The following is a 13,192-nucleotide window of genomic DNA, read 5'->3' as shown; positions in this document are numbered from 1 at the left end:
GAGTGAGAGGAACCTGGTGCGAGTTTTTTCGGGAGAGAGAAGAGAATGGGAGGAAGAGATGATGAAGTGGGGCAAGGAGGGGCCCACACAACAGGGTGGCGCGCCCCCCTTGCTGGCCGCGCCGGCCTGTGGGGTGCCACCCTGGGGTGCCCCACTGGTCATCCCCAGGTGTTCCCAGGTGCCTCGTCGAAAAATAGGACTACTGGTATAATTTTTGTGAATTTTTGAAAACTTTGAAAAATGCACATTTCTGGGTGTTAAGTTTATTATTACTGGGCAGAAAAAGATTTTCAAACCTCTAATTAACTAAAGAACTTTACAAAACAAAAGTGCTACAGCGAGTAGATCAAGTGGAGGAAGAAAGAAGTGTTGTTTAGCTCTTCTATGCATATAAAATATACTTGTTAACAAGGTTGATCAAGTCTTGCAACCAAATAATTTTACATGTCATAAGAAGAAATAAACCTCAAATCAATCATATTACCTTATATTGTATTGATGTGGATCCAATCATAATAGTTTGATATCCTTCTTTAGGATCATATATAGGACAATCAATAACTCCCACTTGGACAGTTCTTGAATTGGAAATTGTATTAACTCCACATATTTTATCAGTCTTCTTGGGGAAATAGACAGTATGTTCCTTGTCATCAACATTAAAAGTAACTTTTCCTTTATTGCAATCAATAACAGCCCCTGCAGTATTAAGAAAGGGTCTCCCAAGAATAATGGACATATTATCATCTTCAGGCATTTCCAACACAACAAAATCAGTTAATATCAAGCAGTTTTGAGTAACTTGAACAGGAACATCCTCACATACACCAACAGGAATAGTAGTAGATTTATCAGCCATTTGCAAAGATATATCAGTTGGTATCAACTTATCTAAATAAAGTCTCTTATAAAGAGAAAAAGGCATCACACTAACTCCCGCTCCCAAATCACATAGAGCAGTTCTAACATAATTATTCTTGATGGAACAAGGAATAGTTGGTATACCTGGGTCGCCAAGCTTCTTTGGAACCTTACCATTAAAAGTGTAATTAGCAAGCATAGTGGAAATCTCCTCATTAGGAATTTTCCTTTTGTTAGACACAATATCTTTCATATACTTTGAATAAGGAGGCAATTTAATAGCATCAGTCAAAGGGATTTGCAAGAATAAAGGTTTCATCCAATCACAAAATTTATTATAGTGTTCTTCTTCCTTTGATTTTAATTTCTTAGCAGGAAAAGGCATTTGCTTTTGAACCCAAGGTTCTCTTTCATTACCATGTTTCTCAGCAATAAAATCTTCTTTAGTGTACTTTTTATTTTTAGCATGCTTTTCAGGTTCTTCTTCAACCTCTTCTTTATCAGGAGTATCATTCTTATCATTATCTTTATCATGTTCATTACCACTTTCAGTTTCAGCATCAGAAATAGAAATACTATTAGGATCATTAACAGGTTCAGAGGATTCTACAACATTCTTATGTTTCTTTTTCTTTTTCTTAGATGGAGCACTAGTTTTAGTTCGTTGAGAATCTTGTTCAACTCTTTTGGGATGCCCCTCAGGATATATAGGATCCTGGGTAGAAACACCACCTCTAGTTTTTACTTCATAAGCATGTTTTTCTTTAGAATTATTTTCCAACAAGTCATTTTGCACTTTAGTGAGTTGATCAATTTGAGTTTGAACCATATGAAAATGTTTAACAATCATCTTAACATCATTGGAGGTTCTCTCCACAATATCATGCAATTCACTAATAGCTCGAGAATTTTCCATTAAATGATTCTCTACTCTCATATTAAAATTTTCTTGCTTAACAATATAATTATCAAACTCATCTAAGCATTGTGCAGGAGGTTTCGAATACGGAATATCTTCCCTAGTAAAGCGTTGAAGAGAGTGTACCTCAATCATGGATGAAGGGGGAGTTATCTTACATAAATCTTCTATAGGAGGTAAATTCTTCACATCTTCAGGTTTAATACCCTTCTCTTTAAGAGACTTCTTAGCTTCCCTCATATCTTCATCATTTAATTTAATCATACCCCTCTTCTTCAGTATCGGTGTCGGGGTTGGTTCAGGTGTAGTCCAATCATCATGATTCCGGCCTATTTTAGCCAATAATTCTTCAGCGTCGTGGAGTTCTTTTCTGAAAACACAACCAGCACAACTATCCAGGTATGCCCTAGACTCAATGGTTAGTCCACTATAAAATATATCAAGTAAATCATGCTTTTCCAAATCATGTTCAGGCCGAGCTCTAATAAGAGAGCAAAATCTCGCCCAAGCCTCAGGCAATTTCTCTCCATCTTCCTGGTCAAAATTATAAATTCTCTCGCAAAGCAATATGTTGAGCACTAGCAGAAAGTATTTACTAAGAAAACATCAAGCAATTCTTTTGGACTATTAATAGAATCAGGTGGCAAACTATTATACCAAGTTTTAGCGTCATCCTTTAATGAGAATGGAAAGATTTTAGCAACAAAGTAAGTACGCTTCTTAACATCATCAGAAAATAAGCTACTCAGAGTAGATAACTCAATCATGTGTTCAACAGCACTTTCTTTTTCAGTACCACAAAAGGGTGTTTTCTCAACAATAGGTATATGAGATAGATCAAGAGAAAAATCATAATCTTTATCCTTAATGTTTATAGGAGATGTGGCAAATTTAGGATCGGGAGACGGTTTATATCTAACGGTATGTTCTGCAAGCAACTTTTTAATTTTTCTTGCATCAGTAGTAGCATTGCATTTTTCAATAAAATCATCATCAAGTTCCACATAATCTTCATCAAGTTCATCACTAGAGTATTCAACAAACTCAGGTGAATTAACAGGTGTAGCAGCATTTTCATTAGGAGTTTCAGTATTTTCAATTTGTCTAGACCTAGCAATTGTAGCATCTAGAAAAGATCCTAACGAACCATCATTCTCAAGCACAAGAAGCATCATCAAAATTATAAGAGGGGTTTTCAGATTCAACAGAAGTACCAGCATTTGAAGCTTGTGGAGGTGAAACATGTTTACTTATCACAGATGGTGAATCAAGAGCAGCAGAGGTACTCAGAGTTGTACCTTTTCTTGTAGTGGATGGTAATATGGCGACCTTAGTATCGCGAGGTTTACCCATGATGGAGAATTTGCAGCGAACAATATCAATCCAAGTGAACTTCCAAATAAAGCTATGCTCCCGACAACGGCGCCGGAAAATAGTCTTGATGACCCACAAGTATAGGGGATCGCAACGGTCTTCGCGGGAAGTAAAACCCACTTTATTGATTCGACACAAGGGGAGACAAAGAATACTTGAAAGCCTTAACAGCGGAGTTGTCGGTTCAGCTGCACTGAAACAGACTTGCTCGCAAGAGTTTATCAGTAGTAACAGTTTTATAGCAGTAGCAATAGCGAAATAACAGCAGCAGAGTAACAAAGACAGCAGTAGTGATTATAGTAAACAGCAGGATTAAAATACTGTAGGCACAGGGATGGATGACGGGCGTTGCATGGATGAGAGAAACTCATGTAACAATCAAAGCAGGGGCATTTGCAGATAATAATAAAACGGTATCCAAGTACTAATCAATCAATAGGCATGTGTTCCATATTTAGTCGTACGTGCTCGCAATGAGAAACTTGCACAACATCTTTTGTCCTACCAGCCGGTGGCAGCCGGGCCTCTAGGGAAACTACTGGATATTAAGGTACTCCTTTTAATAGAGTACCGGAGCAAAGCATTAACACTCCGTGAACACATGTGATCCTCACATCACCGCCTTCCCCTCCGGTTGTCCCAATTTCTGTCACTTTGGGGCCTCGGGTTTCGGACAGCAACATGTGTATACAACTTGCAGGTAAGATCATAAACAATGAATATCTTCATGAATCAATAACATGTTCAGATCTGAGATCATGGCACTCGGGCCCTAGTGACAAGCATTAAGCATAACAAGTTGCAACAATATCATAAAAGTAACATCTACGAATACTAGGCACTATGCCCTAACAATCTTATGACTATTACATGACCAATCTCATCCAATCCCTACCATCCCCTTCAGCCTACAGTGGGGGAATTACTCACACATGGATGGGGGAAACATGGCTGGTCGATGGAGAGGCGTCGGTGATGATGGCGGCGATGATCTCCTCCAATTCCCCATCCCGGCGAGGTGCCAGAACGGAGTTTCTGGTCCCGAGACGGAGTTTCGCGATGGTGGCGGCGTACTGGATGGTTTCTCGCGACTTCGACTTCTCCCCGTGCGTTTTTAGGTCGAAGGCAATAAGTAGTCCGAAGGAGGGCGTCGGGGGCCAGCCGAGGCCGCCACACAATAGGGCCGCGCGCCCCCCTCCTGGGCCGCGCCGGCCTAGCGTGTGGGGCCCTCGGGCCCCCACCTGGCTTGCCCTTCTGGCTCCGTCAGTATTCTAGGAAAATAGGACCTTTCGCATAAATTCCGAGGATTTTCCTGAAAGTTGGATTTCTGCACAAAAACGAGACACCAGACCAGTTCTGCTGAAAACGGCGTTAGTTCGTGTTAGTTGCATCCAAAATACACAAATTAGAGGCAAAACAATAGCAAAAGTGTTCGGGAAAGTAGATACGTTTTGGACGTATCACCCTCCGACTCCGCCTCTTCACCTATTTAAAGGTCCCTGACCTAAAACCACGATACGGAAAAGCCACAGTACGAAAAACCTTCCAGAGCCGCCGCCATCGCGAAGCCAAGATCTGGGGGACAGGAGTCTCTGTTCCGGCACGCCGTCGGGACGGGGTAGTGCCCCCGGAAGGCTTCACCATCGACACCACCGCCATCTCCATCAACGCTGCTGTCTCCCATGAGGAGGGAGTAGTTCTCCATCGAGGCTAAGGGCTGTACCGGTAGCTATGTGGTTAATCTCTCTCCTATGTACTTCAATACAATAATCTCATGGGCTGCCTTACATGATTGAGATTCATATGATGATGCTTGTAATCTATATGTCATTATGCTAGTCAAGTGGGTTTTACTTATGTGATCTCCGGAGACTCCTTGTCCCACGTGTGTAAAGGTGACAGTGTGTGCACCGTGTGGGTCTCTTAGGCTATATTTCACAGAATACTTATTCACTGTTATGAATGGCATAGTGAAGTGCTTATTTATATCCCTTTATGATTGCAATGTGTTTTGTATCACAATTTATCTGTGTGCTACTCTAGTGATGTTATTAAAGTAGTTTATTCCTCCTGCACGGTGTAATGGTGATAATGTGTGCATCGTGTAGTACTTGGCGTAGGCTATGATTGTGATCTCTTGTAGATTATGAAGTTAACTATTGCTATGATAGTATTGATGTGATCTATTCCTCCTTTCGTAGTGTGAAGGTGACAGTGTGAATGCTATGTTAGTACTTGGTTTGGTTATGTTGATCTGTCATGCACTCTAAGGTTATTTAAATATGAAAATTGAATATTGTGGAGCTTGTTAACTCCGGCATTGAGGGTTCGTGTAATCCTACACAGTTAGTGGTGTTCATCATCCAACAAGAGGGTGTAGAGTCTAGCATCTATCTATTTATTCTGTTATGTGATCAATGTTGAGAGTGTCCACTAGTGAAAGTATGATCCCTAGGCCTTGTTCCTAAATATCGCTATCGTCGCTTGTTTAATGTTTTACCGCATCTTTACTTCCCGCAATATTACTACCATCAATCGCACGCCAAGAAGCACTTTTCTCTCGCGCCATACTACTGCTCATATTCATTCATACCACTTGTATTTCACTATCTCTTCGCCGAACTAGTGCACCTATTAGGTGTGTTGGGGACACAAGAGACTTCTTGCTTTGTGGTTGCAGGGTTGCTTGAGAGGGATATCTTTGACCTCTTCCTCCCTGAGTTCGATAAACCTTGGGTGATCCACTTAAGGGAAACTTGCTGCTGTTCTACAAACCTCTGCTCTTGGAGGCCCAACACTGTCTACAAGAATAGAAGCACACGTAGACATCAAGCACTTTTCTGGCGCCGTTGCCGGGGAGGAAAGGTAAAAGGCTCTCATACTCCGGTCCCAGGTAAAGTACTTTTCTGTTGCCGTTGTGTGTGTGCTCGAAGCTATTTCCTTTAGATCCTGCAATTGCATATTTTTGTCTCTTGTTTTTATTTTCACTAGTAAGGCTTAATGGAAGACAACAACAAAATGAGAGATCTTTATGAACTTTATCTTGAATTAGGACATGATGTGTTTGAAGAGAAAATTAAAAAACCCATGGAACTTATGCATGCTAATGGGAATGTTATTAGTATGAATGCTTTGAACACCATTGTTGCTAATGCTATGGAAGAATTTAAGCTTGGGGAGGTCGGTTATGATGAAAATGATCTCTTTAGCCCTCCGGGTATTGAGGAGAAAGTTTATGTTTATTATGATATGCCTCCCATATATGATGATTATAATGATAGTGGTCTTCTGGTTCCGCCTACTATGGAGGATAAAGTTTATTATGATGATACTATACCTCCTACATTTGATGATGAGAATAATAATGATAGCTACTTTGTTGAATTTTCTCCCACTACAACTAATAAAATTGATTATGCTTATGTGGAGAGTAATAATTTTATGCACATGGCTCATGACAAGAATGTTGTATGTGATAGTTATATTGTTGAATTTGTTCATGATGCTACTGAAAGTTATTATGAGAGAGGGAAACATGGTTATATGCATCTTAATAATATTAAGTTTCCCCTCTTTGTGTTGAGAATCTTGAAGTTGCGCTTGTATTGCCTTCCTATGCTTGTCACTTTGTTCTTCATGAATTTATTTGTGTACAAGATTCCTTTTCATAGGAAGTGGGTTAGACTTAAAATTGTTTCTTACTTGCTTCTTGATGCTCTCTTTTGCTTTAACTCTTATTTCTTATGAGTGCATCATTAAAATTACTGAGCCCATCTTAATGGCTATAAAGAAAGCACTTCTTGGGAGATAACCCATGTGTTTATTTTACTACAGTACTTTTGTTTTATATTTGAGTCTTGGAAGTTGTTACTACTGTAGCAACCTCTCCTTATCTTTATTTTATTGCATTGTTGTGCCAAGTAAAGTCTTTGATAGTAATGTTGATACTAGATTTGGATTACTGCGCAGAAACAGATTTCTGTCTGTCACGAATCTGGGCATAATTCTCTGTAGGTAACTCATAAAAATCTGCAAATTTACGTGCGTGATCCTTAGATATGTACGCAACTTTCATTCAATTTGGGCATTTTCATCTGAGCAAGTCTGGTGCCACTTTAAAATTCGTATTTACGGATTGTTCTGTTTTGACAGATTCTGCCTTTTATTTCGCATTGCCTCTTTTGCTGTGTGGGATGGATTTCTTTGTTCCATTGACTTCCAGTATCTTTGGGCAATGTCCAGAAGTGTTAAGAATGATTGTGTCACCTCTGAACATGTGAATTTTTGATTATGCACTAACCCTCTAATGAGTTTGTTTTAAGTTTGGTGTGGAGGAAGTTTTCAAGGGTCAAGAGAGGAGGATGATATACTATGATCAAGAAGAGTGAAAAGTCTAAGCTTGGGGATGCCCCCGTGGTTCATCCCTGCATATTTCAAGAAGACTCAAGCATCTAAGCTTGGGGATGCCCAAGGCATCCCCTTCTTCATCGACAACTTATCAGGTTTCTTCTCTTGAAACTATATTTTTATTCAGTCACATCTTATGTACTTTACTTGGAGCGTCTGTTTGTTTTTGTTTATGTTTGAATAAGTTCATCCTTGTGTGGGAGAGAGACACGCTCCGCTGGTTCATATGAACACATGTGTTCTTAGCTTTTAATGTTCATGGCGAAGGTTGAAACTGCTTCGTTCATTGTTATATGGTTGGAAACAGAAAATGCTTCATGTGGTAATTGGTATAATGTCTTGAATAATTTGATACTTGGCAATTGTTATGCTCATATAGATCATGTTTAAGCTCTTGCATCATGTACTTTGCACCCATTAATGAAGAACTACATAGAGCTTGTTAAAATTTGGTTTGCATGATTGTTCTCTCTAAGTCTAGATATTTTCTGGTTAAGGTGTTTGAACAACAAGGAAGACGATGTAAATTCTTATAATGCTTACAATATGTTCATATGTGAGTCTTGCTGCACCGTTTTATACTTGAGTTTGCTGCAAATAACCTTGCTAGCCAAAACCTTGTATTGAGATGGATTCTTCTCGTGCATCCAAAATCCTTGAGCCAAAAACTATGCCATTTGTGTCCACCATACCTACCTACTACATGGTATTTCTCTGCCATTCCAAAGTACATTACTTGAGTGCTACCTTTAAAATTCCATTCTTTGCCTTTACAATATATAGCTCATGGGACAAATAGCCTTAAAAACTATTGTGGTGAAGAATATGTACTTATGTGTCTTATTTCTTAATAAGTTGCTTGTTGAGCGGTAACCATGTTTCTGGGGATGCCATCAACTTTTACCTTTGTTGAATATCATGTGAGTTGCTATGCATGTTTGTCTTGTCTGAAGTAAGGGATATTTTCATGATCAAATGGTTTGAGTATGCATATTGTTAGAGAAGAACATTGGGCTGCTAACTAAAGCCATGAATCATGGTGGAAGTTTCAGTTTGGACACAAAACCTCAATCTCTTATGAGAATATTATCTGTTGTTGAATGCTTAAGCATTAAAAGAGGAGTCCATTATCTGTTGTCTATGTTGTCCCGGTATGGGTGTCTAAGTTGAGAATGATCAAAAGCGAGAAATCCAATGCGAACCTTCTCCTTAGACCCTTGTACAGGCGACATAGAGGTACCCCTTTGTGACACTTGGTTGAAACATATGTTATGCAATGATAATCCGTGTTAATCCAAGCTAATTAGGACAAGGTGCGGGCACTATTAGTATACTACGCATGAGGCTTGCAGCTTATAAGATATCTTATACATAACTCATATGCTTTATTACTACCGTTGACAAAATTGTTTCTTGTTTTCAAAATGAAAAGCTCTAGCACAAAAATAGTAATCCATTCTTCCCTCTACGAAGGGCCATTCTTTTACTTTATGTTGAGTCAGTTTACCTACTTCCTTCTATCTTAGAAGCAAACACTTGTGTCAACTGTGTGCATTGATTCTTACATGTTTACCTATTGCACTTGTTATATTGCTTTATGTTGACAACTATCCATGAGATATACATGTTACAAGTTGAAAGCAATTGCTGAAACTTAATCATCCTTTTGTGTTGCTTCAATGCCCTCTACTAAGAATTTATTGCTTATGAGTTAACTGTTATGCAAGTCTTATTGATGCTTGTCTTGAAAGTACTATTCATGAAAAGTCTTTGCTATATGATTCAGTGGTTTACTCATTGTCTTCATCGTTGCTTTGAATCGCTGCATTCATCTCATATGCTTTACAATAATGTTGATCAAGATTATGCTGGTAGCATGTCACTTAAGAAATTATCATTGTTATCATTTACCTACTCGAGGGCGAGCAGGAACTAAGCTTGGGGATGCTTGATACGTCTCAAACGTATCTATAATTTCTTATGTTCCATGCTAGTTTTATGACAATACCTACATGTTTTGTTCACACTTTATATCGTTTTGATGCGTTTTCCGGAACTAACCTATTGACGAGATGCCGAAGTGCCGGTTCTGTTTCTGCTGTTTTTGGTTTCAGAAATCCTAGTAAGGAAATATTCTCGGAATTGGACGAAATCAACGCCCAGCATCTTAGAATCACACGAAGCTTCCAGAACACCCGAGAGCCGCCAGAGGAGGGCCCTGTGGGCCCCAGATGATAGGCTGGCGCGGCCAGGGGGTGGGCCGTGCCCCCCTACTGTGTCGTCGCCTCGTCAGCCCTCCGACTCAGCCTCTTCGCCTATTTAAAGGTTCCTGACCTAAAACCACGATACGGAAAAGCCACGGTACGAAAAACCTTCCAGAGCCGCCGCCATCGCGAAGCCAAGATCTGGGGGACAGGAGTCTCTTTTCCGGCACGCCGCCGGGACGGGGAAGTGCCCCCGGAAGGCTTCACCATCGACACCACCGCCATCTCCATCAACGCTGCTGTCTCCCATGAGGAGGGAGTAGTTCTCCATCGAGGCTAAGGGCTGTACCGGTAGCTATGTGGTTAATCTCTCTCCTATGTACTTCAATACAATAATCTCATGAGCTGCCTTACATGATTGAGATTCGTATGATGATGCTTGTAATCTAGATGTCATTATGCTAGTCAAGTGGGTTTTACTTATGTGATCTCCGGAGACTCCTTGTCCCACGTGTGTAAAGGTGACAGTGTGTGCACCGTGTGGGTCTCTTAGGCTATATTTCACAGAATACTTATTCACTGTTATGAATGGCATAGTGAAGTGCTTATTTATATCCCTTTATGATTGCAATGTGTTTTGTATCACAATTTATCTGTGTGCTACTCTAGTGATGTTATTAAAGTAGTTTATTCCTCCTACACGGTGTAATGGTGACAGTGTGTGCATCGTGTAGTACTTGGTGTAGGCTATGATTGTGATCTCTTGTAGATTATGAAGTTAACTATTGCTATGATAGTATTGATGTGATCTATTCCTCCTTTCGTAGTGTGAAGGTGACAGTGTGCATGCTATGTTAGTACTTGGTTTGGTTATGTTGATCTGTCATGCACTCTAAGGTTATTTAAATATGAACATTGAATATTGTGGAACTTGTTAACTCCGGCATTGAGGGTTCGTGTAATCCTACACATTTAGTGGTGTTCATCATCCAACAAGAGGGTGTAGAGTCTAGCATCTATCTATTTATTCTGTTATGTGATCAATGTTGAGAGTGTCCACTAGTGAAAGTATGATCCCTAGGCCTTGTTCCTAAATACTGCTATCGCTGCTTGTTTCTTGTTTTACCGCATCTTTACTTCCCGCAATATTACTACCATCAATCGCACGCTGACAAGCACTTTTCTCGCGCCGTACTCTCGCTCATATTCATTCATACCACTTGTATTTCACTATCTCTTCGCCGAACTAGTGCACCTATTAGGTGTGTTGGGGACACAAGAGACTTCTTGCTTTGTGGTTGCAGGGTTGCTTGAGAGGGATATCTTTGACCTCTTCCTCCCTGAGTTCGATAAACCTTGTGTGATCCACTTAAGGGAAACTTGCTGCTGTTCTACAAACCTCTGCTCTTGGAGGCCCAACACTGTCTACAAGAATAGAAGCACACGTAGACATCAACCATCTCACCCTTAGTGCCAGTCCTTGCAGCCTCAGGTCTTTCACTCCAAGTCCTCCGAACCTAGTCGGTCTGCATATAGCGTCCCAAGCTACCAGACATTGGCCTCCATTGACCTCTCTCTTCCCAGCCCAAAAGAAGGCTCTCATCCATTTAACCAGTTCCTCAAGCACCCAAGCTGGCGCCTCAGCGACCATAAGCTGATGGATCGGCCTGGCACTTATCGCGGACTTAATGAGAACAAGCCTCCCTGATTTCTGAATCATCCCCCTCTGCCAGGCTGGGACGCAGTGAATGACTTGATCGATCAGCGGTTGCCACTCCGCTTTAGTCAGCGGTCTCAAAGCCAACTGCATCCCCAGGTATTTGATAGGGAAACCCACAACCTCACAACCCAAGGTCTCCGCAACTCGGTCGACATCTCCGTCCTGTCCTCTAATCAACGTGGCCGAAGTCTTCCTATAGTTTACACACAACCCGGAGGCCTCGCCAAACACTCTCAGAATGGCTTTTACCGCTTCCAACTCTGCAACCCGCGGTTTGCAGAAGATGACCACGTCGTCCGCATAGACCGATATTCTCTGATGCTCCGAGATCCCCGCAAGCCTAGAAAAGAGCTGGCTCTCCATGGCTTTCTTAACCGCCGCCGTAAGCACTTCCATCGCCGCGACGAAAAGCATCGGTGACGTGGGATCGCCCTGTCTCAGTCCCCTGGCATGGACGAATCGGCGTCCAGGCACCCCATTCACAAGAACTCTGGTGTTTGCCGTGTTCAGCAGTACGGAGACCCATTTTAGAAAGCGCTCACCAAAACCCATGCGCCGTAGCACCTCAAAAAGGAAACTCCAAGAAATCGAGTCAAAGGCTCTTGTGAGATCAAGTTTCAGCAGTACTGATAGGGCAAAGGTGGCCGATCTTTCGATGAGAGTATGATAGCGTCGATTTGTTGGTGGAGTTCGTGCTTGATGATCCGACTACACGTGCAAAGCTCGTGCGCCAATGCAATCGCTAGGACAATCTCCAGGAGTTACTGATCTTGCGGATGCACGATCAGCCTGATCATCAAGGGTCTTAATTCCTACCTGAAATCGAGAACAAGTAAGAACTAATATTGCAATCAGAATATTGCGGATGAAAGATGAAAGCTTTATTGAATATGGTGGGATTCCGAATAGTCGGTCTTGTTCTGGGCGTTGGCCTCAAAAGAAGTACACGAGAGTTGCAGCAATGGCTAACTTTTAGTCTAATCAAAATCCGAGTCTAAACGTGACGGCTATGGGGGTATTTAAAGGAGGAAAAGGCGGGGTTTCGACCAGCCATACGTATGGTGGCCGAACCAAACCCTAGAAGGCCTTTCCCCCTTCAATACGGACTCTAAAAAGTGGCTGACTTAATTCCTGTGAAAATGACATGGGCCTGGCCCAAAACTAAAGGTGACGCAGCACCATATTATGCTATGGACGAAATTATGAAGTGGAGAACTCTATATTTCGTCCATGTCTTCATCTATACCTACTAATAAAGGAAGGAAGGTTTCTCCCCTAAATTTTCGTCCGTTTTTTAATTACCCTTGTATTTCAGTCAATATTACAGCCATTGCCACCGGTAAGTAATAACGATTCGCTTTAGTTCCGATCGAAGAAAAAAGAAATAGACCGACGGCGACCCCATCGATTCCTACGCCGCCAGCGCCCACCCATCCCTGCCCCGCGATGAATCCCGCCCGGCGGCTGAGGCCACCCTTCAAATCCTTGTGTTGCCGATGCGGCTAAGGCGGCGTAGTCTCCCCCAGCAAGCCGGCCGGTATAGCTCCTCCCCCATACTCGCCACACTTGCATCCTCGACCGCCATAGGCCGTCACACCGGAGCTCGAGAGCAGCAGGGGTAGGGGCAGGGCGACGCAGGCAGCAGCACACCAGCTAGGTAGCAGGGGAACGTCCGGGAGGAAGAAAGTGGAGGCGTTGCCGCCTGCC

General features: G+C 41.8%; 1 protein-coding gene across 1 annotated transcript in view; it reads right to left on the bottom strand.

The window, feature by feature from the left end:
- The window catches only part of LOC139838090 (uncharacterized), a 33,439-nt gene extending 21,402 nt beyond the window's left edge, over positions 1-12,037 (bottom strand). Inside the window, exon 1 of the mRNA XM_071827442.1 lies at positions 11,320-12,037. Within this exon, the coding sequence (XP_071683543.1) occupies positions 11,320-12,037 (718 nt within the window). The remainder of the gene's footprint in view (positions 1-11,319) is intronic.
- Positions 12,038-13,192: the final 1,155 nt, after the last annotated feature.

Source organism: Lolium perenne, chromosome 3 (genome assembly GCF_019359855.2).
Source record: "Lolium perenne isolate Kyuss_39 chromosome 3, Kyuss_2.0, whole genome shotgun sequence".
Taxonomy (NCBI): Eukaryota; Viridiplantae; Streptophyta; class Magnoliopsida; order Poales; family Poaceae; genus Lolium; species Lolium perenne.
Note: the sequence above shows the minus strand (reverse complement) of the source record. Positions and strands in the feature narration are given on the sequence as shown.